This window comes from Rhamphochromis longiceps, linkage group LG13 (assembly GCF_057381845.1).
Source record: "Rhamphochromis longiceps isolate RC_006_pf linkage group LG13, R_longiceps_female_GT1.1, whole genome shotgun sequence".
Classification (NCBI taxonomy): Eukaryota; Metazoa; Chordata; class Actinopteri; order Cichliformes; family Cichlidae; genus Rhamphochromis; species Rhamphochromis longiceps.
The window spans coordinates 5,977,177-6,004,212 of NC_140569.1; the positions used below are offsets into that span (position 1 = coordinate 5,977,177).

At 38.9% G+C, this 27,036-nt stretch overlaps 1 protein-coding gene across 2 annotated transcripts in view; it reads right to left on the minus strand.

Annotated features, from left to right (window-relative positions):
- Positions 1-13: 13 nt before the first annotated feature.
- nckap1 (NCK-associated protein 1) overlaps positions 14-27,036 on the minus strand; it is a 37,245-nt gene continuing 10,222 nt past the window's right edge. The window contains exons 2-31 of one of the 2 annotated variants that reach the window (XM_085427270.1): positions 23,365-23,475; positions 19,795-19,887; positions 19,636-19,692; positions 18,440-18,582; positions 18,228-18,318; positions 17,249-17,386; positions 17,032-17,080; positions 16,758-16,914; positions 16,479-16,535; positions 15,927-16,023; positions 14,552-14,658; positions 14,323-14,455; positions 13,924-14,005; positions 13,728-13,786; positions 13,379-13,524; positions 13,149-13,281; positions 12,139-12,258; positions 10,982-11,121; positions 10,342-10,473; positions 9,683-9,901; positions 8,945-9,075; positions 8,611-8,708; positions 8,083-8,176; positions 7,586-7,668; positions 6,411-6,491; positions 6,229-6,322; positions 6,028-6,144; positions 3,382-3,491; positions 2,412-2,501; positions 14-2,191 (exon numbers count right to left, since the gene is read on the minus strand). In XM_085427270.1, coding sequence (XP_085283396.1) covers positions 2,075-2,191; positions 2,412-2,501; positions 3,382-3,491; positions 6,028-6,144; positions 6,229-6,322; positions 6,411-6,491; positions 7,586-7,668; positions 8,083-8,176; positions 8,611-8,708; positions 8,945-9,075; positions 9,683-9,901; positions 10,342-10,473; positions 10,982-11,121; positions 12,139-12,258; positions 13,149-13,281; positions 13,379-13,524; positions 13,728-13,786; positions 13,924-14,005; positions 14,323-14,455; positions 14,552-14,658; positions 15,927-16,023; positions 16,479-16,535; positions 16,758-16,914; positions 17,032-17,080; positions 17,249-17,386; positions 18,228-18,318; positions 18,440-18,582; positions 19,636-19,692; positions 19,795-19,887; positions 23,365-23,475 — 3,279 coding nt within the window. In that variant the 3' untranslated portion in view covers positions 14-2,074. The remainder of the gene's footprint in view (positions 2,192-2,411; positions 2,502-3,381; positions 3,492-6,027; positions 6,145-6,228; positions 6,323-6,410; positions 6,492-7,585; positions 7,669-8,082; positions 8,177-8,610; positions 8,709-8,944; positions 9,076-9,682; positions 9,902-10,341; positions 10,474-10,981; positions 11,122-12,138; positions 12,259-13,148; positions 13,282-13,378; positions 13,525-13,727; positions 13,787-13,923; positions 14,006-14,322; positions 14,456-14,551; positions 14,659-15,926; positions 16,024-16,478; positions 16,536-16,757; positions 16,915-17,031; positions 17,081-17,248; positions 17,387-18,227; positions 18,319-18,439; positions 18,583-19,635; positions 19,693-19,794; positions 19,888-23,364; positions 23,476-27,036) is intronic. The other variant, XM_085427271.1, reaches the window with a different exon arrangement.

A 27,036-nucleotide genomic window follows, 5' to 3' on the forward strand; every position in this document is an offset into this window, starting at 1 on the left:
CACACACTCAGAGTTCAGGTCTGACACAGCCCTAAAGTTTATTTTATTCATGTCATTTTAAGTTACAAGTTGGAATCAGAAACACAAAAAAAAAGAGAAGAAAAAAAAAAGAAGTTATAAAGTAAAACAGCAACCATTCCACATCAAATGGCAGAATGTGTCCACGGAGCTGTCCTTACAAGCTCATAATGCAAACTACTGACTCGCCACAGAAGAAACACCTTTTTGAACATTTTTTTTTCTGTGTTCCTGCTACGTTCTGTAAATATGACTTCACTTTGCAGCCACTTGCAGAATAACTCCAGCAGTGGTTAAAAGTCATGAGTAGTATGCAGAATGAACCTTCAGACAGAGCCCTGGGGTTAGTATTACACTAGCAAAGGGCTAACTTAAGGAGAGTAAGGTTTGTGTCTCATTACGTAGCCCCTGCTGTGCTCTGATTGAGGAAGAAAATAAAAATCAGACTGCACTTTGTAAAAGTTGTCCATCTGTCCTTTAAGGTCCCACACAACCGTCGCAAATATGTAAGAGTCATTGGTGGATGCCCCTTCGACCAGAATTTGCAAATCCAGTGAAAGCGGCACTGAGGGTGAATAATAATTGTTTTTTATTCTTATTGCAGCTCCAGTTCATCTTATGTTTTTTTATTAGTGTTAGGTGGTTAAAATGACCTTAGTATTAAAGTTAAACAGTTATATAACTGGACTATAGATGGTCAGCTATCATCAGCTGCTGCTAAGGTGCCTTTGAGTAAGGCGTGCTTCCCCCAGCTGCTTCAGTAGGGCTTCAAAAGAACAACGAAGCTCCTTTCCAGGAGCCACGAGTGGACTCGTTCTGATTAGGGGTTATTTTGTAGTTTTACTCTACCGCAGACAACATGTAGCACCTACTGCAGCGTCAGTCAGGGGAGCTGAGGGGAATACTTGCAAGTGTTTTCTTTTGCTTGATCCCACTGTAAGAGTTTAACAGAGCTGCCGCAGAGCTGGCGTCAAACACTGAAAACGCCCAAAAAAACCGGCATTTCTCACCACTTGTCAACACTCCAATCCTTCCAAGCCCTGATACACACTTTTCTTTTTTTTAGTGTCAACACATTTGGCAAATCGTCATTGTCGTCGTCATAAAAATAACAAAACATAAACATTAAAAACAGACAGCTTCACATCAAAGTAGAATACAGATATTATATCTTTACCCACAAAATGTTCATGTTACGACTAGCTAGAAAAAAAAGAAAGAAAACATCACCATGTTATACAAGTGTGTGTCCGTCTGAATATGTGTGTGTGTGTGTGTGTGTGTTTGTTTGCTAGGAAATGGTCGAAGATTAGTGTTTGGAACCGTAGATCTGCTCAGGATTGTGTATCTGTACGCGTGTGTAAACTCAGATTAACGAGCAACATGTCTTTCAGTATCAACACAGGAATCCTCACCCCGCATCCATAAAAGAAATATAATAAGAATAATAATAAACCCCACAAAAACATCAGAATCATTTGCATTCTCAAAGTAAGCATCCAAAAATCCATCACCACATAGTAGTTATCAGCTGGCCACTAAAGTTCTCAAAACTTTCATTGCAAAATTAAAAAAACTAAAAAAAACAAAGGAGAAAAAAAATATTTTAGTGTCAACTATATATATATACTATATATTTATACTTTTGTTCTTTATACCAACCAAACATTATGTATTTTTTGTGTTGCTATGGTCGTGGTCCCTGGCAACATCATGGAAACGGTACGATTAAAATAAAGACACTGATCCCCCAACTTCATCCAGCTCGTGTTTCTGTTCATATGTTGTGTTTTTTCCCTCCTCTTTTTAATTTGAGCACTTGTGTTTCATACGCTCTTCTTATATTTTGAGTGGATTTGTTTTCAATGCTACGCGTTTAGTGTTAAATGCCGACAGTGTTGCTTTTTTGTCCGAACACGCTGAGGCTTTGTAGGCATAGATTAGTGTGTTTAGTTTGGATTTAGTGTACTCTGGTAGTGTGTATTTGTTTTGTCTGTACCCCCATTCAATAGCAGACTATAAGGTATGCCTTTGTGTGGTTAGTGTCTGTGTGTGTCTATGCATTAGCGCTGATGCTCTGTTTGTAGACGGCGTGGTAGGCGTTTCGCAACAGGACGTAAGGGAAACAGGACTCCAGCAGGTCCATGGTGAGGAAGGGAGACTCCTGCACAATCTGAAGCAGAAACGAAATGCAGAACAACTCTTAGACGATTGGAAATATACGGTAATACTCAGAAGTAAACTTGAATGTTAAAAATAGTTCTGCACTTCAACTTGAATCCATTTTTTTTTCACATCCTGATATAGCTTTGATAGTTGCTTTTTAGGATGTTTTACTTTTAAAAGAGGAACAAGTGTCGACAGATAAAGTCTCCTGTACGTAGTTTTCTTACCATGTCCAGCAGCAGGTAGACAGATTCTCTGTTACGTGTCGTCATCTTGTCCGTTTCCTGACCGATCTTCAGCAGGCTGGATGAGGCCAGCTACACAGAAACATGTTACAGACTGATGTTAAGAGTCTCTCAAGTCAAGCTTCGGTTTTGTTTTCGTATCAGTTTTAACTAAACTTTAGAATTTCTTGACAAAAATTGGGAAATTACACACCATTTCCAAATTTATCAAAGAAAATCTGACTTAACTGCATAACTACTGGAGCTTCAAAGACATGTAAGCACTTCATGACTGCTTGTCTACTCTGTACTTCTTATAACACAGACTGTTGGTAATAATGAGCCACAATACAAAGTCTTCTAGGGATAACAGTTTCCTTCCATAAGCCCTTCAGTTCTCCTTGAAATAGATTCTGTAAGCTGCTGTAACTCGAGGGATGAAACTCATTTGTCTGAAAGATACCTGGTATTTTGATAAGGGTGACGACCAAAAAGCTCACATAGATGTTCAGCTGGACTCAGATCCAAAGACTATGAAGGTCATTGCTTACATCACATAATTTTCATACACATCAAACCATTCAGCGAGTCCATGACCCAAGGTTTGGGACACTGTCATCCTCAAAGAGACCATTCCCTTTAGGATAAAAAGGTTTCATCAAAGGACAGAGCTGATCAGGATAACTTCGAAAGGGGACCCGAATAACGGCTCCAAGCCATATAATAGTCACCGGATACCTCAGTTGTAGGTTTTTCCTTTAATTTGTTACATTGCGTGTTTGATGTTGACATTATGATGAGAGATTGTATATCCCCCTATAAGTTTAAATGAATCTAATTATTCTGCGTATCTTCTACGTCAGAATGCAGACATGATGCCCTAAAGAGCTGCCATCACAGCGCAGTGCTACACTAGAGAAACCCCAGTTATAATGTAAAGTTCTCTAAGAGTAACAGAAATGCAGTGTCTTACAGCCAGGAACTCTTTGAGGCGGTCCTCTATGCTTCCCTTGTGGATGGTGAAGAGAGCAGCAGCGATCTGGTTGATTGCTTTGGCCAGGCAGTGGATGTTGTTACAGTGGCCTGTAGGAGGCAGCAAACACACACGATTAGCTGAAGAAGGAGAGATTATTGACTCGGTTTAATTTCTCACATGTGACTTTCACAGCAGAGGAAATTTCAGGCTTATAAAACATGGATCTGTCAATCCTGGGCTTCATTTCTGTATCGCATGTGACATGGATGACAAGCACATGAATATAAAACGCGCGTGTAATCGTAAGGTTAGAGAACGGTTAGTGTGGCTGGACCGGTGCGACGTGTTAAGACCTGCTCCCGGCAAAACCAATCACTCGTCGGGACACAGTCTGCATACTAACAATGGTGGAGCCCATTACAACTCATTATCCTTTTCAAATGTACCTTATTAACAATGGCGCCTTTCATTTCAAGGTTGTTAAGTGGCACTGTCTTGATAATTCGCGACCTTGAGTTATAACTCTCTTCGATACCTCATCAAAAGGCCTCATGTATCTGCAGCGATGCCCCTCCGTGGATCTAAATATCAAGTCTGTATAACTGAATGAATCTTTCAGGCAAATAAATAAAAACAAACACGGGTCACATGGGCTAAACAGACATTTAAAACTGATTAATTATTTAAAAAGTACACATAATGAAGATGATAATATGGCTCTAATGAACACACATAAATCAATCTTGGGGCACAAGGTCGACGTCATTTGCATGCAGAAACTGTCTCGCGCGTTGAACGTGGTAAATTTTGTTTCTTACAAAGTGGAATTTCTTTCCCCCAGCAGTGAGTCACAAGACGGGCTTATTATCCCCTTTATTAATGAATATTAGAGCAGGAAATGGAGGGCAAAATGATGGAGAGGAATCAATTCGTATCACAAATATACTTAAGTGCATCATGTATTATAATTTCTGTTCCGTAATCATTTGAGTCACAACAATTACTCCAGAATCTTTCCTCCCATAGAGTCTCAGCCGGCCTCAAACCAAAGTCAAGTCATTAAGCCAAACACTTTTTTAAAAGAACACACCTGGAGTGCAGCAGAATGCATGCATGGCATCTGTAATTTCCAGAAGGTAACTGCTGCTTGTTAGGCTAACAGCAAAAGTGAACATAAAGATTTGTAATGTGGGTTAAACAAACAAAGAAACCTAAAGCAGAGATGTCAAACTAATTTTACATCGTGGATCACAAATGCCCCACTCTGATCTTAAGTGGGCTGAACCAGTGAAACTCCCCTTTCTGTTGGTGGAAACGCATTCAACTAAACATTTAATCCCTGACTTATCCTAATATAAGAAAACTGAGTGTTCAGCATTAGAAATGTGGAGATACTGGAAAAACAGAAACTTTTCTCTCACTTAATTATTAATCTATTACATAAGTATTTCATGTAGTGTGAATGGCAGTGGGGAAGATCAATATTTACCAACAGAAAAAGCTGGAAAACTTTTGAAAATACAGATCCAGTGGACCCAACTGGCTTCTGGCCTCCGGGACTCATTATTCCACACCCCTGACCTGAAGGCATCACCGTCATGTTACTGTTTTTAACCCAGTAATCAGATGTACATGTTTTTCCTCTCGACTCTAGTGTCTAGCATGCTTTTCTGTCTCGCCAACCACTACGTCCATGAATCTTCTCAGCGGTCTTTTCTTCTCCTTCCTGTCTGGCAGCTCCATATTCAACTCCACTATTCAAACCATCTCATCCTACCTCTCTAACTTTGTCCTCAAACAGCTCCACTTGTGCCGTCTCTCCGATACACTCATTTCTAGTCATGTCCCTTCTGGTCACTCCCAACCAAACAAATCTGAGCATCTTGAGGGAGGCTGCCAACTCCACCCTGCCCACACTCTTCACCTCTGGCCTGTAGTGTTTTAAAAATCAGTCTACTAGGTGGCACTTCCTTTGTGGTTCTCAAACAACAACAAGAAAAAAAAAAAGGAAAAGGAAAACATTTTTAAACAATACCAGCCTTTTACACGTTTTCTTTCCACTGCCTACATCCTCCATATAAATGAAGCAAGCAGCGAGCTATCATTACCGCTCAGCTTGAGGGGGGGGATGCCATTAATTTTACATCCTGTCTCGCTATCACTGGCGCACGACAGACTTCTTTCTGCACACAGATACGACTGGCAGATATAGTTTGCAAGGCAGAAAGTAGTCCCTGCATGAAAATGCTCGCTGCAAGGTTGGTGTGTTTATTCCGAGTAACTGGGTCACAATTTGTGGAAAGAGACATTAATGCTGAGTTTTTCCAAATGAACTTTTTGGCACCTTAAATACCAAAATGGGAGAAGCGTTTCTTTCTATTAGAATCAAGAGAAAGCAGACATCTCTGCTAATAATATCTACAGAGCTGGCTGACTCACACCAAAACAGTCTAGATGGAGACACAGCACTGCAGGCCACAGGAAAAATATAGAAATGTGATTTTAGGATGAACCGCCACTTTGAGTCTTTGAAGTTTCGTGCCTTCTCTTTATTGCACTTCATACTGCAAACATAAAATCTGTGTGAGAGAGAGTCACTTTAACTAGATCTTCTTAACAAATCTACAGAGCATGGTGTCCTACCTTCGATGGCTGGGCTGTACTGCGACATCACGTTGCTGGCAAGTGTTGGCAACGAAACTGCCACAAAGACCATCAGCAGACAGGCGATCTTATACTCCTCCTCTGGGCTGATGTTCTCTGCAGACAAACATCGTGATGGTCATACAGATGAATTGCGTGGCTCCTGGATGGTGGTTGTGTGTGACCGTGTTTGCGACTCACCGCTCTTTTGAGAGGACAGAGCCACCACCAGAGCTGGGTCGATCTCACAGGGTAAACCTGCTGCTGAGGACAGCTCGTAAACGTTCATGGCCACCTGGAAACAGACAAAACATCCACATGAACGCAAAGAGCGGGACATCCGGAAGCGCATCTACCTCGACAAGCCCGTCAGTGTGTTTTACCTTCATGTCCGTCTCTCGGGGAATGTGGTCCTTGAAATCCTCCACTGAGCTGACCAGGAAAGGAATGTGACAGGACAAAACCTGGAAAAAGCAAAACCGACACAGACCACTAAGACGGAGAAAGATGGAAGAGGAAATACTCTAAAATATTTATAAGTGTGCTTTTCAGCAGCCACTATCAGGAAATCTCAGACTGAATGAGCAAGGGCCAATAAACGTGTACCTCAACACTTACACTGAATGTCTTAATTTAATGTGTGATTTCAGAGTGCTGCCTGATATTTTTATCCTTTCACTTTTAATAAGCAGCGTTTCCGGAAACCAGCTAAATGTCAGTCTTAGAAGGCTTAGGTCAGTTAATCCAGTTCTGGAACTTGGTCCAACTCCAACTTCTAAATTGCTAAATCCAGAGGACCAAAGAACATGAAAGCTTGTAAGTATAAACCATGATATTTATCATTAAAAAGACAAGAGGGGAGTAGCTGGAATCAGAGCCAGGTTTAATTCATATTTGATGTAACTCAGCTTATAACTCAGCTTTAACCTGACAGGGACATAATGCAAGCTATTGTGATTGTCGATGAGACAGTCTAGTAAGACTGATTTTGGCCATTTACAGTATAAAAGATGATGAGGTTCAATATTAAAATGCCTACAACATCTACTGTACCTTTCTAAATGAAAACATTTTTAAATGACTGTATTTTAATGCCATGAATATGCCCCAAAGCTGAATAAAGAAATGCACATTATTATAGTTTTGTATTTTCTAGTTTTAGTTTTGACTTTTTGTTTTAAATGAAGTTTAGCTTCAGTTAGTTTCCAGAGTGGATTTTCTTATTTCGGTTTAGTTCTTGTTAGTTTCCGTGTTCATCTTAGTCTTTTTAATTATTACTGCATGCTACTACTCTGAATGTCTCAGAGAAAATTAATACAATAAAAACTAATTTTTCAAACGCAGCTGACCCACGGTGTGTCACAGTATCGTAAATAGTCAAACTTTCCTTTACATTTTCATTTTATTCTATTCAAGTTCACAAAATTGTTTGAGTTAATTTTTTTTCAGTATTTTTTTCCACATCCAGCTTTAGTTTTAGTTAATTATAATAACCTTGATTGACACAAGTTGCCAGTATCTATCACCTCAAAGTGGTATATGATTATGTGTGCCTTACGTCTCTCAGAGCCTCCTGAGCGAGCGAGCGGAAGGACAAAATGACCCCAATGATGGTCATTCTCTTCAAAACACTGTCCACAGCTACAAAAACAGAAAACACAGCGAGTGAGTGGAATTACAGCAGCTGTCACAGTGATCAGTGTTAATTCAGGAGTTCACCAGTCACAAAAATAAACTTGCAAGGAGGTGTATCAATTTGTACTTCAAGTGTACTAACTTGAAGTCATTTCTAACCAACCACTTTCAATACGATGGCAAGTTTAACACAGATGTAATCGAATCTCAAATAAGAGACTGACACTGAGACACTGACATGAAACAAGCCAAGGCTGCTGATTGTAAACAGCTAAATATCACACACACAAAAAGTGGCATAAGTACTCCCATCGTGTTTGGATAATCACTTATTGTTTGGCACCATGATGAAACTGCAGCTGCAAAGATCTGTGCCAAGTAAGTGTAAGCACAAGTATTAGCGTTAGTGTTAGTAATTACAGGTGAGTTTCTTGAAGAGCGCAGCCATGTGGTCTGGTTTGTCAAAGCTCGTCCTCATCTGGGTCAACACCTCCATGTTTTCTACCACCAGTTTCTACAGAGAAACGCAAATAAACAAAACATAAATATATGTAAGAACATTTTGTCAAAGTTTTTAAAAAAGAAAAAAAAAAGCCTGGTTATGAATGAAACCATGGAAGGCGTCAGACTACACTAAACACTCAACATCAACCAATTTGTTTCCCTATTTTTGGCTCTCTCTGATGTAAGGAAGAAGGGATATCCCCAATTAGGCCAGGCACACTGCTCGGACTTCTCACAAAAGATTACAAATATATGAATCAGTTTTCTGAATATTATATTTTAAAAAAAGAAAGAATCAGAGACGCATCAGGTAAGGAAAAAGAAATCACTCATCTGAATAAAACTCACTGACTAATAATATCACCTGTACAACTTGGTATAACAGTTTATATTATTATTATTCAATATGTGAGTATATCTTTATGATTGTGGACATGTTTATACCTTCAGCTCAGCAACCTGAGATGAGATGTGCCACATCAGGCTCTCACTTAGAAACTTCATACCATACGGGCCCAAGAGCTCTGACAGGGAACGCATCTCTGTGGAAAAAGCAAAAAAATAAACACTTTCAATAAACTTTCAGCAGAAAAAAAAAAAGACGAGGAACAGAAAAAAAACAAGATGGCTAAACTCTAAACTTATATTAATACACAAAACCCCACATTAAAGTTTTTCTATAGCTGATTTATTGTTTGTCGTCATAAATACCAAGTTACTAACATTTTCATGCACAAAGTGTGTTTGTATGAGTAAACAATCTTTTGAGTGATTGTACCCGAGATATCAGAGTATTCTTCAGCATTGAAAGTTAGTTCGTTCTCAGTGGGCAGGTTGACGAAAGCCTTCATGGCGGGGAAGTAGGCGATGTGTCCGTTACTGACCTGGCGGAGCAACGTTTCCAAGTACCTACAAACACACACAGGATGCTGTCTCAGTATAGGTTACATGCTTGGTCCTCAAAAGAAAAACAAGCTGGGCTCCATTAAGGTCTGTCGGGTATAATAAATAAGTAAAACTGTAGCCACTGAGCTTGCAAACTATTAAATTTTTTATTTGGTTTTCTGCTTGTTTTGGGTTCAGGATTTACCCCTCACTGGTGTGGATGTGCTTATTTGGTCCTCTAGTTAAATAGTGCATCTTCCTAAATGTTATAATAAATTAAATGTTAAACTAACTAAACTAACTTTTCAGAAGAAAGTTAAGGTAGGGTGCACTCAAAACTGTTCGTTTCAGACAGAAGGTAAACAGAGAGGCTGAATTAAGGCCCCGAAAAAAGCTACTGTAGTAGAGCCCAAGAATAAAGACATGGAGCTGGATGTGAGGAGAATAGAAATTGCTCTGATTAAAAAAAACAATCATCTAAAACTACTGAGAAAAGTCTAGTGAGTTATTTGCGTTGTTTGTTGTTTATTTCCTCCTCAAATTACACTTCTGCTTCCTTTGCTGTGTCATTTTTTGGTATTTTATTAACAATGTTTTTGGAGAATTGCAGAAGTGCTAAAAATCAACACACCAGTTTGTGTATAAACTGGTGATGGTGGGCTCTCCGTGGCTGTCCAGGTGCTGCGTCTGCTGCAGGAGGACGTTGTTGAAAACTCGTGTGATGTCGATGGTGACGTAGTTCTCTATGGACTGCAGCACGGTCATGTATGCTCGGACGCTCGTCAGCAGCTCGCTGGGCTTGGCTATCTCCTGAGTAGCCTGGTTGTACATGGTCATCCCCACTATGGACCTGGACACGATCAGAGGTCAATAAGACATGCCTAAGTTAAAGTACATTTAGTAAGAGCACTTTTAAACCTCAAAGTTGCACAACTTACTTTAATTACCTTAATTTTAACGATCATAAAGCTGCAATCCCTTAACTTTTCATTCTGAAACACCAAAGCGGTTTACACCTAAACTGCTCAATTAATCTGCTTTTAAATAACAGCTTAAAGCACAACCTCTGGACTGTGCACTGCTTAATAATTACTGTCATGTCATGATGAGGTAGTAATTTGTACTTTTTCCTATTCACTGAAAGCTGTACATGTAGTATTTAATTAACACAGAGGTGGTGAAGAGCAGCGTTAGCTGGGCTGCGAGGTCGACAGATGCAACTCTAAATTGGACAAATGTATCTGTAATTATACACCTTCACTATGAAAGCATGCGTGCGTGCTTATTTACTTGGTAAATCGGATCTCCAGGTGCGAGGTGAGGTACTCCCTCGGTGTGAAAGTGTGCTCCCACACAATCAGGTTGGGAACGTAGTTGATGGAGAAGCAGAGTTCAGATAAGGCGGTGTGGAGTTTATCCAGACTGGGGGGCGGGAGGAGACACATAAACAACAGATATGATTAAAACCTGATCTGTGCAGAGAAAACAAGCAACAATACCAATAAAACCAATAAAAGAGAGCAAAACTATGAGACTTAAAATGAAGGAAGTATAGATATATGTAGGTGAAAATATAAAAACTTAATTGGAAAGCGCTGACACGTCTGGGAAACGGTGATAACAACACGGTGGAGGGTTCAAAACAATACCAGCCAGATTTGATGTGTTAAAAAAATAATATTTCAACTATTTATAGGAGAAAGAAACAGCTAAATATTACCATTTTCATTTTTACTGCATGAGCAAAGATGAATACTTATTAATCTATAAACAATTACAGATCACTATAATTAAAACACACTCAACAGTAATGAGTTTTTAAAAGAAGCATAAAGAATAAGCTGAGCCTGAGAACAGACAGAGGCAGACTGTGGCTCTGCAGATCCTTCAAAAACATTCAGATCTTCACGTTCCCTCTTTTTGTACTAACTTGGTGACCAGCAGTCTGTTCTTCCTCATGCTCTCCACGCCTGGTTTCTCCCTCTCCGGCTCGCCTTTCTTCCCCGTCGCCTTCTTGCTCTTCTTGTTCACAGCTTGGCTGATGGTTTTTGCGCAGTGCTTGGGAAGCAGCTAAGGTAAAAATAAAAAGGTACAACATTTCACTACAATTATTAAGCCACTGATATTTTGTTTTAAAGTGCTCTTCAGATTTACATGAGACCTTTTTACTTGTTTAAAGAATCATTATTGTTTTATATTATGATTTTTACAATTTATTAAAAATTTTACTTATTAAGCTCCTTTTTTCCTCATTTAACTTATTGATTGATTTTGTTTTGCCTTGCTCTCATTTTTTTTAGCTATTGTATTTTATTTAAGTAAGGTTGTGGATTTTTTGAACGTTTGGGATAAATGAGGTATATTTCATCTCATGTTGAAGACAAAAGAAAAGCAGTAGTAATCTTTCTTAGGCAGTTAAACCAGGAGACTGACAGACATATTTAAGGAGCTTTTAACAACAACAAGCTTCAACAAATGACTAAATATTTATATGGACAAACATCATTTTATGCTCTGGGTATTGATGGCAAAGTGTTGGTCGATCTGAGAATCTATTTCAGTACTGGGTCAAACTTGCATAATAGCAAAATTATCAATACCATGTATTATTGTTTCTACATTAATAAGCCAGCAATTAATTTCTTAATGCCCAAAAAAGGGATAATTTACAACTGAATCGACATGTAGCAATTACATGTGGCAAAATATTTTACAAAGCCTGATTCTACCTTGAAATAAAGTATTTTTTTCATACTGGAAGAAGGAAATAAACTCCCGGATGTATTTCTCCTCTTGTGTGGAAGTCTGCACAACTGTAGCCCTGCTGTTTTGTTCCTAGTGGAAACCCTGACAGTAGTTTAAGTATAGATTAAACCAGATGAACTGGTCAGTTTATCTTTGGATTGATTTTATTCTCAATAAAGTCTGTCAGCGTCTAACCAGCGTTCAAACAGAGGGTGTTGGAGGGGTTGGCTGACGCAGATTGTTAACCTGTATCACTGTCAGTCTGATCAGTAATTTGTAGCATTTGTATTCAAGCTAGAAATGTCAAACTGTCCCTGTAAACAGTTGGCTTTGTGTTCCTACCTGGTCACTAAGTGTACACTGCTCGGTGCAGATGTCAGTGATCAGGTTTCTGGCCTGTTTGGCCATTTCGTCCAAAAACATGTTGCACAACGACAGGCTTCGATCCCCTATGTGGTGACGCTGAGGAGGAGAGTAGGAAGAGACAAAAAGACTCAAAGTGAAATCATTATCAAAACAGCATAATCATCACACATATCACGCCTGATGCCCAGGCTCAGAGGGGAAAGCGGCTGTCAGTCAATGATAAAAATTGTATTGAATTTTGTAGAATCTGTTTCAAAAAGACCAAAACAGTTACTGCGGGGTGCCTGTTTAGATGCATTTTAGATGGGTATAAAAAAAGAAAGCCCAACTGTCTGCTGGTTCCAATAACAAGTGTGTTTATCAGTGTCCTTCAGTTTATGCCTATACTGAGTCAATTTTTGCTTTTCACTTCCAACCAGCATTGATTAAAGCCACACTCGACTGGCTGAACATCCCTGAACTGTATTGTGAGTTTTTTCACATGGAAAGTTTCTTCTTCTTCTTCCATGTTTTTCCTTTTTCCCCTTTAATTTTTAAACATTTAAATCATCGGAGTGTGAAATTGGATTAAAACTGGGAAGTCAAAGACTCCACATTTTTATATTTGGAAAATTCACTAAAAGTTGACCAAATGGGCACATTTTTGTAACATTTGCTGCTGACATTTTGACCAACTGATACCATCAAACATACACAGAATTGGCCATTAGGAGATCCTATTTGAAGTGCAGCAACACGTGCTGATAACGTCCTCGATTACGTTTAAAAAGAAGAAAATGTGTCTCGGTTGATTTTAGACCTCTACGCATTTCCCTTCATTACATCTCCCCATCTATCCTCCTTCCTCTGTACCTTCCGTTCAACCCACAGATATCTATTCTTGGGAAACTTTCAAATGTCCTCATCTCCCCATCTACAGGCGCCATTATGTAAAATTAAAAAGAATATCACACAAACTGGGTTTTTGTATGCATGTGTGTATTTACCTCCTCGGGACAGAGCTCATGTGTACAGGACATGAAGTGTGTACAAAGCAGAGGGAAACAGACTGAGTGGCGGCTCTGGGAGGGAAGCTCCAAGCACTGCTGAAACATCTTCTCAAATGCACGGCTGTAGAAGCTACACACAAGAACAGAGAAAAAAGGAAAATATACATATTTAAACTTATGTCTGAATTATGCACAGGACTTACCAGAGTTTCACATGAGTGTCTCACCAGAAAATAGACAGGTCTGATGTCTCCACAAGCATCTCCACCAGAGAGTCCACCATCTTTGTGTGGAAGATGATGGTGTTCATCATTTTACCGAGCTCTTTGTGATCGGCTAAACCGAGACTGGCTTTAGAGACACTTGTGTAGGCCTAGAGAGAGGAATAACAGCACAAGCAGGGCATAAAAGACAAATCCAAGTTCTTTATTGTTACATATTGCACTACCCCGACTTACTGAACAGGATCGTTAATATCACATTAAATATTTTATTATGTTTTAGTTTTCAAGGATAACATAGTTTCCTTGAAAGACTTATTTCAAAAGAATTTAAGCATGAAAGTTGTGTATATACCTGCAGTCTGAACCAATCCAGTCTCATGCCTCTGAAGTCAAACACTTCTCCATCCTCCACTGAAACACACAAATCACACTCAGTATTTTAGTAACTTTAATTATTAATAACTGTACTACGATCAATACTGCCAGTGCAAATGCAAAAATAACGACTCGTCCTGGTATTTCTCTGATCTTCCATTTAACAGTCTTACCTTGTTTAACACTGAGAGAAGTCATGGTGTTGACAAATGAAGACATGATTATAGATTCATCCTCTGGACACACAGACAGGTTCTGTAAAATAAAACGGAAATGAGGCTGATTAGACAGGACTGTATTCACTGTAGATTCATCTTTTAAATATGACAAAAATGTTAATAAATAATACAGTACATTAAAAGTTTGAAGAGCATTATAGAAACAAAAAAGTTGAATTTTTATATTAATATTAAAAACAAAACATGCTTTTAAAATTGCGTTACAGTAAATGTAAGACCTGTAATCTGACACCTGACATAAGCAGCCTCACAGCCGTGCTGGATGGTGACACCAGCTCAATAACACCATGCTTAGTCTCAGGAGTTTGTATTTTTTTTTTTAAATGTTCCCACCTGAACCAGTTCATTCAGCACCACAGCATCAAACCCAGACAGGTACTGGACGTAGTATCGCTGCATCACAGGCCCATACTTCCTGACATGAGCTCTGAGCTCCTCCATGTAGAAGATCAGCTCAGCTATGTGTCTGCAAAACACACATACACACATCAGCAGGTGTGAAGACGCAAGTGTGTTTATACAGGCATGACGCGTGTACACAAACACAATTGTCCACGCTTACTTGTCTATGAAATCATCTGTGCTTTTCTTCTGGATGTTGTCTGCGTGTCGAAGCAGCCAGATGATCTCATCACGGGCGAATGACAGCGCCATGAACACAAACAGCGCCTAGCAGACCAGAAATTTGGAGGGAAGTGGTGAGAGAGAAGCTCGCAGCATCTGCGTTCTCAGAATCTCTAAATGCAATCTGAGACTTTATGAATGGCTTTGCAGCTATTGGTGCCGTATATCAAGTTCCACTAGAAGAATTGGGCTGGTAAAGACTCTAAATGATGCATAATTTAAAAGACATGTTATTGTGGTAGTTTACTGCATATTTTATATAATCTGTTGCACTCTTTTACCTATTCCGTTTATCCTGACTGAATTTCAGCTATAATGAAAACAAAAGGTTATTTCAATCCATGTTAGTTTTATATTTACTGGGACCTGTTCTGGGATCTGTGTGCTCTCCCACGCACATACATGAAAAGCTGAAGAAAGGTAAAGCAACAGGAAAACCACCCTGTACAGAACTATAAACATCAATGGCAGCAGGAATGATACCACTAAAGTCTAAGAGCATGGAAAGGATGATGGCAAAGCAACTTGTAGAATTGCATTGATCTCTGTAAACGCCAACCTGCTCTGTAGAGAACATTAAAATGGCTGAATGAGGGTGGCTTTGTAGCTTGCCTGAGCTCCCTCTCAGGCTCTGTACACAAGATCTGGTTAAATTAATTAATTAAAATAAATGAATTTGAAATTAGTTTAGGTCTATCTAATGGGTTTTGGTCAATTTAAACAATAGCAAACATCCCGAGCAACAAAAAGCAACTAAACAGGTGATACTGTAGTATTTAAGGCAGCTTTTTATAATTCATCAGGTTGCAGCCGCTTTCATTTGACATGTTGTTTTCAAGTTATGTGAGCCACTGTGAAATGAACCATTGTTTTGCAAAGACCACTTTTTGAAGTTTTGAGCTGAATGTGTTCGGCAGCTTAGTGTTTTTGAAGCCTCACTGGAAACTGGGCAGATCTGATTGTGAAACTGAAGTTCAACACAAATCATAAGGCAGGCCTGGCCTTAATCATGTGCTGCCTTATAATCAGTCATGACAGTAATATGGACCATGATTTAAAATATAAAGATCATGTTGTATTCCACACAACTTGAAAATAGAGATTGAGACGATAAACACCAGCGATAAGGTCATAGATCAAATGAATTAGAGGATATTTCCCCCTGGACTTGCATAAAACCCAACTTGTTTTTGTAACAAAAACAAAGTTATGTCCTGCTGAAAGAAAGAAGGTTTAAACCTGAAACAGGAAGAAACAGAAAGTCTATGATTACAACTGAACAGAGTGTTATTTGCAGTGTTTTTTTATATTACCTTTGGACCAAGCAGTCCAGGTTGGTCAGCTAAAACAGTGGCCAGCTCTTTCAGAGCTGATCTGAGGAACTTGCGCCTCTCTCTGTGCATGGAGCCTCTGTAGGCAGCCAAAGAGACCGAGGAAGTCAGAGCAGTGCATCAAAACATACAAGGCAATGTGATTAAATGGTATTCTGACACTTTTAGGACAATCCCGCAGGAGGACAAAAAGTAAGTAGATGACAGTGACAGCAGAAGAATAAAGATGAAAGGGGAAGACGGAATAAGTAATGAGGATAAAAGCAGAGATGAGGCATGGGGGGAAGACGACGAATGGAGGATAAAACGGGAGGAAAACATGAAAAAGGATACAGAGAAAAGGGTGATGTTTCACAGTGAAGCTTCCCGAGAGAGGGTAGACGCATATGCTAAAATGACAGTTAAAATCTTTAAATAAAAGACCAGGAATATAAATTAATAATATAGAAAATGGGGGCATTAGAAAAAAAAATAAATAAAATGTGAGTGTATTTTATGTTTGCATGAGATAGTATGAAACAAGGTTATACATACGCATGAGACAGGGCCTGTTCTTTGCACTCCCTGATGTCATTGATGCGTTTGTTGTACCTGCAAAACACACAAGAGGAAAGGATGCTTTAAAAAGAGCAAAATGGGAAAACTGGGACAGAAAATGACAATCAAATCTTCAAATTCCTCAATAAAAATTCAAACCACAAAGATATTCAACAATCATATCAAAGTAAAAAAAAGGAGACATGATCACAGTTTGTGTGATTGTGCACCAGTTAAAGAGCGCCTGCCTGTGTCCACATAGACACATTCTCATACCCTCTGATGTTCACAAAAAGGTCCTCAGCAGCCTTGTGGATGTGGAAAACTTCATCCCTGAACAGACAGAGACAGGTGGAGCTCTGCAGAGCCAACTTCCACAAAGACAGCGCTGCTGCGTCGCTATTCAGCGCCACATGACACAGGATGAAACCAACTGCAGAGAGAACGGAGAGAAATACAGAGCTAACTGCAGACTGAAGCCTTTTGATCATCTGGCACCCAATTCACATGATCAGAGCACTAGATTCGACTCTGCTTCTACACTACTTACAAACAATCCACTTTTCCATTGTGTCCAGTGACAGGTATTCACAGGGCATCTAAAGACAAAGACACAGTTGAATTCAGTTTTTCCAGTTGTATCACTTGGCACAAAGAAGCTCTGACATCAAAAGCCTGCACAGAACAGGTTAATAGATTATTGAGAAGCTTTAAATGATCATTCAGATCATACAGATTATTTTAAGACAGTCAATCGGGATACTAACAGTGTCAGACTGAGCAGGATTGAGCATTGTGGAGGGAGCAGAGATGAGAGAAAGCAGCTGGGCGTTCCTCCACTGGTCAGCTGACAGATTCCTCCTGGGATAGACCATCTGAAGGCTGACCAACGCATCTGACAGGGACTGCAGGAGGAGAGACAGGACTAAATTCTTCCGGTATAAAACTGACTTTTGAAACTAAATAAGCAGCAATTTCAGAGCCACTGTACGCAAACTTGGAAAAAACAAACAAACCCCAAAACCCTTTATAGTGTTGTTAAAGTCATGAAAGTTGTTAAACCATCCTCTTTGTTTTCAATTAAGTTTATTTGAAGTATCAAGCCTGATTTAGACTTCTGCAGGAAATAAATGTCCTCATTTTTTATCGTAACCGGAAACTCTCCCCAACCCTATGCTGTAACCTTCTACACCATTCGAGTCGCTGCGAGCTGTGTCGACCCAACATGAGGCGCATGTCAGGTTACGGAAAATGTTACAGAGTAGGGCAAAAACCGAGTTTCCAGTTATGACGGAAGTCACAACGTAGATTTCCCACGCAAGCATAAGTCATGCATGATTTGAAAAGTAGAAGTCTGTGTGTTTGTGGACAATATGCCACATAAGCTCAGTGAGGCACTTGAAATGCTATGACAACTGAACCTCATTCAAAAACAACACTAACCAATAAAAGCAGAAGTATCTGTAAACACTGTAGATCATGGTGCATATACCAGGGCTATTGATCAAGGAAAATCAAACCAGTGATTATTTTGATCAGTACTGACATCACATTTTTATTCAGTACAGCTACAGGTGTATACACAAGTGATCTACATGGATGAACAGAACAGACGGGTTCCTTTACAGAAACCTTTTTCCTAGTTTTAGTATAGATGTTGCAAACCAAAAGCTCTCTGCATCAACTATCTTGCATTTGTACAATGTTAAAAACCTACATTTCACAATGCACAAACAATTCTCCCACCTTTCCATGTGGAACAAACTCCTCCATCATCTTCTTCAAAGGGTTCTCATAATCCACAATCATTTGGCCCAACCTGGGGTACTCCCGGTCACTGCAGCAACACACAGAGGTAGTGACGTAGTGTCTAAGTAACTGTTTCTACTAACAGTTTATGCTGCTATGATGTCTGTAATAGTGTGCAAACTTCTCACATCAATCTAACTCTCAGTTACCTGGCTCCATGCGTCATCTCATGGGCATAGTTGTAAAGCCCTATGATGGCTTTCCTCTCCTCTATGCGAGAAAGTATTATCATCAGAGTAGTGTATGTTACCACCAGATCCAGGTAGTTCTTAGTCAGGTCAAAATTCACCGTCTGATGGGGGAACACAGGTGTGTCATTACATGAAGCAAACAACAAGAAAGGCAGCGATTACACAGAAACAAGAGACTATATACCTCCATCAAGGCTGAACACTTCCTCTAAAGGAGGGGCAGGCAATTAATGTTCCCAAGAGGCCATATGAGATACTGGGACTGTTGTGGAGAACACCACCAATAAGTTTTTAAAGAGATAAAATTGAGCAGAATTGAGTTCAGCTTACTGGAGTAGCCCCACAACAGCCCCAACAGGCCCTGGGGAATTTTAATTACCCACTCCTGCTCTGAAATATGTATAAATTGAGTTTATACATGCGGAGGTGATCTGGATCCAGTTTAGTCTGTAATATTTTCAAGGACATCAAGATGATACCTTCCAAATTCTATCACTTTGGCGTATCTTTTAAAGTATGACACAAAATGTGCAATTATGCTCTAATTCACAAAGATAAAGAATCCTTTTCAAAGATCCTAAACTTCAGTGCAGGTTAACTCCCAGGATTTGTCCCAGACTAAACCCACCCTGTGGTAACATTTTCATGCAAACAGAAAAACTGAACCAACCATTTAACTTCCTTGCTGGAGGTAAAACATATTCATAAATACTTCTGTGGCTCTGGAATGCTCAGGGAATGAGGAAGAATGAAAAAAAAATAGAGGAAAGAAAGGGGAGGAGAGAATCTCTTTAGGATTCTTCGGTTCTGAAACATGATGAGGTAAGCACAGGAGAAAGATCTCACTTAATGGTTCTAATAAAAGAAAGGATTAAGTCTAGAAGTCGTCAGGGGGGAAAAAAAATCTTCAATAACTTTACAGCTTATTGTAGTTCAAGACTTCTGAGTGGGATCTAGACTCTTGCTCCTCCTTTGGGCCTCGTTTTCAGTCTCTAGGAAAAGGGAGTCTTTGACCCACAACAGAACTTTGCAGGTTCTGGTGGGTAATTCTTCCTTTTTAGGCTTCTTTCTATGTTTTCTGAAGCGTTAAAACATTGTCCTGTTACATGTGATACACATTCTTTAAAAAAGATAAATAAAATATATTTGCTTACAATGTCAAAGAAGACCTGGCAGGCATCGATGGTGTTCAGCAGCTCACACACATGATCCTATTAATAGAGCGAAGAGAAATGTTTTCATTAGAACCACCAAAGTAAAAGAAACACGTCCTCGTGTGCTTCACCTGAGTGCCACTGTGTGTTTTTCCCCACCTTGAATTCCATGACATCGACGAAGGTAAAATAATAGAGAGCCAGGTTCTTCAGAATCTCTGACTTCTCCTTCTGCAGCTGGGCCAGCTGTTGCTATAAAACCACATGGCAAAGAACACAAAGTTGTGAATTTTAGAAGTGCTGCGTGAACCTGAGGCTTAGGTTTTCCAGTAACTAAGTACTGCTTTCACTGTGTTCCCTTCAGAGTAGTCACAGAGAAACGTCATACAGCAACTCAGGACCGTTTACTCTTTTACAGCTGGTATGATTAAAAGATGGGACTGACTTTGGACATTTCTTAAATGAATCATCAAAATCATCTTTTAAATAAAAAAGAAACTCTGGTTAAGTTCTATTTAACTCTGGAAATATGTTTCTTTGACAATTTGATTTTTATTAACTCTGAAGAGAAATATCTGCATATTCCTATCCCACCCAGCTAAAAAGATGTAATTATCAGGTTTCCCTTCAGGGATCCGCAGAGATCATCAGGTCTTGAGTTTCTTCATTTTGAAGTTAATTAATTGAAACTTAATCAACAGCAAAGCGGCAGAAACCACACACAGCTGCTAAATAATTCAGTTATTGGAGCTAAACTATTCTTAAGACAATTTTAAAAAATGACTTTCTATTCCATGTAGATACATGAAAGTTATTTTACTTTGGTGAAGAACTTATTTCATTTAATGATTTTCTGGAACACTTTGCATACAGGAGAACTTGGTTATCAATTTTCTTCTTTTGCACCTTGTTGTATGTTAAATAAAGTTTTGAATAACTCGTTTTCCGTGTGGCGGTTTTCCAGAAGCTGTAATGAAATGTTTCACCAAAGTAAAATCTGCCTATATAAGCAAAGCAGAAACCATTAACCCAACAGCACCTCAAAAAATAAAACACTGTCAATACGAGTCTTTAGCTGTGGATACAAAGTGTTTTCAAATCCCAGTTTACCTTTAAAAGATTACTGCATCAATCTTTTAAAGTCTAAAAATCAACATGAAGTATCTGACTTCAGCACCTGAGAAGCAGTGTATTAACATGCTAGAAATGACTGAAGCATACTGTATGTAAATTGAACCCAGCTCCAGAGCAATCTGAGGTCAGAACCGCACCCTAAACCAGAACTGGCCTAATAGGCAAAGGTGGAAAAAGGTCAAAACATGACAAGTGTAGGACGTGTGAAACACTGCTGCTGCAACAAGGAGTTCAAACATCTGGTATTTGGCTCAAGTCAACTAAAAGTGGAACAATCACTGTTTATTTTTTAATTCCTAAAAAAAAAAAAAAATAACAAAACAGTTTTTCTTGCACAATTTCGATTACCTGCTGAGTGACACTCCTTATTGCATGCAGTCAGCAAGTCATTCAAACACCAGCTGATCAGTCATCAAGCAAACCTAACCAACTAGCCAGGTGGGTAACTAGCCACGCAGTCATTCACAGGATGAAGAAGAGAAAATAAAAATGCTGCCAGAGAAAGCTGAGCAAAGCAAAACACACTCCAAAAGAGCTTTAAAAAAACCAAAAAGAAACAAAACCAAAATAAATAAATAAATCCCCCCCCTGCAAAAACAAACACAGGTACAAATAAAAATACATAATATTACAAAACTTAAGTGCTTAAATTAAACTCAAAAAGTTACAGAAACTTAGATACAAAAACTTACCAAAAAGCACAAGTCCGGATTAAGCCAAGTTTAGCATGCAGAACACAAACAAACACAGAAACAAAGCAGAAAAACAACATAAGAGACACATTTTTAAGCACAGTTATACTGAATAAAGCAGTTAGCTACACACACAGTATAAACACACATACGCGCACGCGCGCACACACACACACACACACACACACACACACACACACACACACACGCAAACAGCTTTTTGCTAAATGGTGCTCTGACACAAACGCCATATGCTAACAAGTAAAGCTAAAAAGAAAAATCTGATGAGCAATGACTTTAGTTCACTTGACACACATGCGCACACACACACACACACACGCACACCTGACAAAGGTGTAAGAGATGCTGGATACCCAACGCCATCACACCAGTGTAGTCTTTACCTGGCCAGCCTATTTCCAGCCACCACTGGAAATGAACAGATCCTCATGCATATTCTGTCTCATTTTTATTTCAATTTTTTTTTAACTTGTCTGAAAGAACAAAGTCCTCGGTAATCAGCAGTTATTCCCCTTGCTCTTATTTTGAAAGTTTAGTCACTGCCCTACTCTACTCAATATTTTGATTCCCTGGCTGGGCCGCCGTCTTTAATTTAACTTGGCTGCCTCTGTAGAAAGGTTAGAGTCTCGCCATCGGACGAACTGAACTTGCTGTTTGAGCTGGAACCAATGATGGAAGTCTTTTCTATGCTCTGGAGAAAGCTGTGATAATTGTGAGGTAGCTGATTATATTTCTCAGTTTCTTTGTCACCAAATAAGTCTTTTAAGAAAATGTGCACACACAAGCACACACACAAAACTAAACCTGTGGGAAACCATCTTCTCAGCTATGTTGACCCATTTCTTTTTAGAATTAAACCCAACTCAAATTGCATTACATGGTCACATGACTATGGAAGAGGATTAGGGCCACCCGAGGAAAAGTGGGGATGTCTTTTGTAAAATTTTGTAATATTGTAAAATTATCAGGCACCCTCTAATAGAGAAAAACTTAAATAAATAAATAAATCCTCAGATCTTCAACATAAGATCAAAGCTTCCAAAAGCAAGGAAACAAACAGGCAGCCAACCAAACAACCAGATCAACCAGCCACATGGAAACCCTACTCGATTCACGGGCAGTCAACAATACTCCAGCAGTTTTTTGGGGCTAGCTGAGCAATCCAATGCAAGATTAAAGTGCACGCGGGCTTAATTAATAAATGGAAAAGTAATTTGCCTGACACATGGTGTCAGGGAGGACAATGGTTTGTTACCTTACAGGAATCTCCCACACTGACTGCTAGGCACCTAAAAATGGTCTTAACATTTACTGAAGCACCAAATCAGAGTGATGTAGCTTCCTGAGTGGGAAGTAAGCTTAATGAAAAAACAAATAAACAAGTCCAATAAAAAAAAAGAAAAAAAGAAAAGTATAAATCACATTCAGAAACAACATCATTTGGCAATTGCCAGACAGAGTTTATATAAACAAGTTAGTAATGCAAGTGAATATCTCGCTAAACATTATATAGAATTAAATTAGCAAAAATACGTGTCATGTTTCAAAGTATTTCGTTTGTAAACTAATACTTCTAATACAAATTTTACTTTATTTTTTTTATATCTCAACTGATTAGCAGCTGCTTTTACATGCTGTTCAGTGTCTGGGTCTATTTCTGCCCTATATTTGTAGTGCAGGAGCTTTTTTATTTATTTATTTTCAATAAGATAGCAAATTATAAATGCAACAATCAGAAGATATGGAGAGCATAAAAATAGAGCTGCACCCTTGATTCAAAGTGTGTAGTAACGAAGACAAATCAAATCATCTATCCTGCTAAAAAGACACTTTTTCCTTCCACTTCTCTTTGCATAATAGACGTATACGTAGGAATACTCACGTTGTTATTCCGCGTCTCCACTGCAGGAAACTTCCTGACAATAAATTTAACCGCAGACTCCAAGTTCTTATCGACGAGATAGGAGGGCTTAGCCTTGGGATCGCCACATGCCTGTGGAGGAAAAGAGAAGAGGACGTGAGGAGAGAGGAAAAAAAATATGACAAGTACAGTGCTGCTACTGAAACATCTGGCTTTTTTACCCTTTTCTCACTTTCTCATAGTATGGCATGTTAAATTTGTTGTATTTACTGGGGTTGGATTTAGTGCTCATAGTGAAACCTGGTTTATCCCAGGACTGATATCAGAAGAGGCGTTTGAGTGAATGAAATATCAGCACTGCATATATTCAGTGGTGTTTCCAAACCAGAGGCATGTTTAAGACATGAAAACGAACACACACACAAACTTGATGCAGTGGCATGTGCAGTCTTATTTTCCATTAAGATGCACATGCCAAAAAAAGGATTGACAGGGTAGATTTCCACCAGGCTGAACAAAGTTTGGAAGTCTGCGGTTTTCATGTTTGGATAAACCAGGTTCAACTGAGCAAGAGCCTGAACTTATCAGTGGTTCTCAGCTGCTGAGCTGTAGAGATTAGAGATTTTAAATAGAATAAATACTTAAAATTGCTCATTTCTACTGATTAGACAGTTGCTTTTTGTGAATAATAACCCTATAACCAATAACTGACAGAATTTTAATTGAAATTTAGTTCTTGGTTATTTTAGTTCTGGTATTAAAACTGATAATATGCACCAACTGGTAATATTTTAATATCTGTTTTAGTACATATGAAATTACATATAACTCGGCAGTCAGGGTGGTGGTAGCATAATTCACCAGGCTTTATTTTATTTATTTATTTATTTATTTATTAACCTTTATTTAACCAGGAAGATCCCATTGAGATTAAAAACCTCTTTATGAACCTCATGTCATGTTTTTCCTCACTGATAACTAAATGACAACCAGACTTAAGTCTAGAAAAATAATTCTGTCTTGAGTTAAATATGACAACTTATGACTGAAGATATTAGGGTCCATTCTATGACATCATATGAAAGGTATGAAGTGGGGATTTTGACTTACAGATTACTTTTACACATTATGACCTAATTATTTACGCATTTTCATGAAAAAAATGTTTTTAAAAGGGTAAATTATAATAATAAATACCATGGTTGGTTACAGTTAAAATCTGCATTATTGTGTTATTATGATCAGTAACGAGATTATTATTATTCCACACGATTACTCAAGACGTTTACCTAAACAGACGTTTTAAACTTCCTCTGAGTGAACTTCCTTGAAATTTAATTCTAATTCCAATGAAAATAAATAAGAAGGAAAGAGCTGAACGCCTGGCAGGGAGTCAATTTGAGCTTGTTGGAGTGACAAAAGTAAATTTGGTGGGCTGAAACACAAAACAAAAGCATTGATGCAAAACAGAATGCGGCATAATAATCATCTATCTTGTTTTAATAGTTTTTGAAGCTAAAACTTTAACTGAAATGAATATTTGATGAATTAAACAGCCCTCTAAAGCCTCCTTCAAGACAAACCACAGTATTTTAATAAATGATTAACTATTTCAGAAAGCAATTGGTGGCGGTTCCTTAGGAAATTACAATTTGGTTAAATTACTAGTTTTTAAGACTTTTGTTAAATATTGTTTAGTGATGGTTTACAAACAATTAATCCTGAAAGTTTAGCTTTGTTGTCAACAACACAAATGAGGCTGAGAACCACTGAGAGTCCCAGGTTACAATGGTTTCAGTGTCAAACTGTGTCTCTGAGTGGTTAGTAACACCACTACATGACGGGAAGAGCAATGAGCAGGTAGAGGGAATGAAACAGAAGAGAGAAAGAAAAATAGGTAGAAAATGGGAAGGAGGGAGAAATTAAAGGCACATGGAGGCTTCAAGTGAGAAATGGCAAAGTAGGGCACAGAACGAGAGAGAGATAGAGATAAGTGTTCAGAGAGAAAGCCTTTTCTTAGTTGAGTGTTTTCTATCCTACATGAGCAGAATTAATTCACTGCACCTGCACATTTCTGCTTATTCATATTCTAATCTTTTACTCTGCAGGTGTTGAATTGTCTGCCCTGACTGCCTGGCAGGAAGCAACAGCTCTCATGCATTATGGGTAGTGTAGTAGCAAATGGTGAGGAAGATGTGGTCCATGCATGTGCCATAAACAGAGTGAATGTGTAAAGTTTATTGGCTGCCAACACCGAGGAACAATCCTAGAAGAGGTCAGACCCTTTGTTCTGAGGATTCACTTCCTCGTGGTTAATGTTCAAGTTTAGAAAGTGGAAGTACACATTTAGAAAGGCCAGAAAAAGTAACATGAAGTTACCATAATGAGAACTGCAACACTTAGCTGTACTATAAATGAACTGTTTTCTACACTGCAGGAACAAATCATAGCTAGTGGCCCATCAGGCCTGCAAACAGCAACACAAGCATAAAACCTGGATTTCAGTTTGCATGGCGCTGAAAGGTTTCCAGCATCAGCCAGTACAAAATGAACCCGCAACACAACAACACATGCTAATTCACACTGACAACCTCGGTATCAAAACATGATGAAATGCAGGCTGGAGATTCAGATTTTGTTGACACTCCCACAAGACAGCGAGCAGTAGCTCCATTTAAAGCTGTGTTGTAATATACCGCATCACTGACAATGGGTTTGGCCTTAAGACTCTGAAGCCTTTAAACAATGGCAATTAGTGCCCTCTCTTTTAGGATTTAAAGTTTAATCACGCTTTAAATTTAAAAAAATGGCAATAGCTACTATAGAATCATGTCAAAGCTTGTGGCTGGTTTAACCCCGGTTAAAGAGGAAACAGTGATAAGCAGCTGCTACCATTATGTATCTGCTAAAATTCAACTTGGAATGCAGAATGGTGCAGACACAATTTTAATTCCCTAAAACTATGACATGAAAAAGAAAATCCAGTCTACCCAGCGAGCATAATCAACTACAGTATATGCATTTTGCTAGAGACAAAGCCAAAACCCAGTTCTGCTCTGCATGCTTAGCTCTTACAGTTCTATAGCTGAAACGCACTCACTACTGCTGGATCTGAAACACATAACACATGTGGACACTATGAAGGGATTGGACACAAACACACAACACCAACAAGGTTTCAAGACCCATCAATGACAGAATGGACCTAGAGTCTCAGCTTGTTTCCTTATGCCCACCTCTCTCACACCAGGTCAGACAGCAGCCAGACAATGTTCAAAGGCTAAGTGAAAATCTGCTCAAGTGTACGAGAGGCAGGCTGAATTTTAACTAGGTTAAGAACAAGGAACCAAGATGTGACTGTTAAATCCATGCAACTGCAAAAAGCACAAGCCTGGCTTTGCTAACACAGCACTCATCTGGTGACAGCACCACTAGGTTCACCCAACAACAGACTAGTCACTATGTCTGCAACTGTAATGTAGTTACCCTCTGACTCACACCGGGGAACTGCAGAAAAGACATTGTTCAGTTACTACATCACATTGATATGCTAAACGCAGTGTTTTATCATGTTTTAGCCCAAATTCAAAGCATAAGACAATTCATTTATAGTTGTTGTAAATTACATTAACAACTCTACATAGTCAGCAACTTCAACAGTTTTAAACTGAGTGTAACAGTTATTAGAAGAAT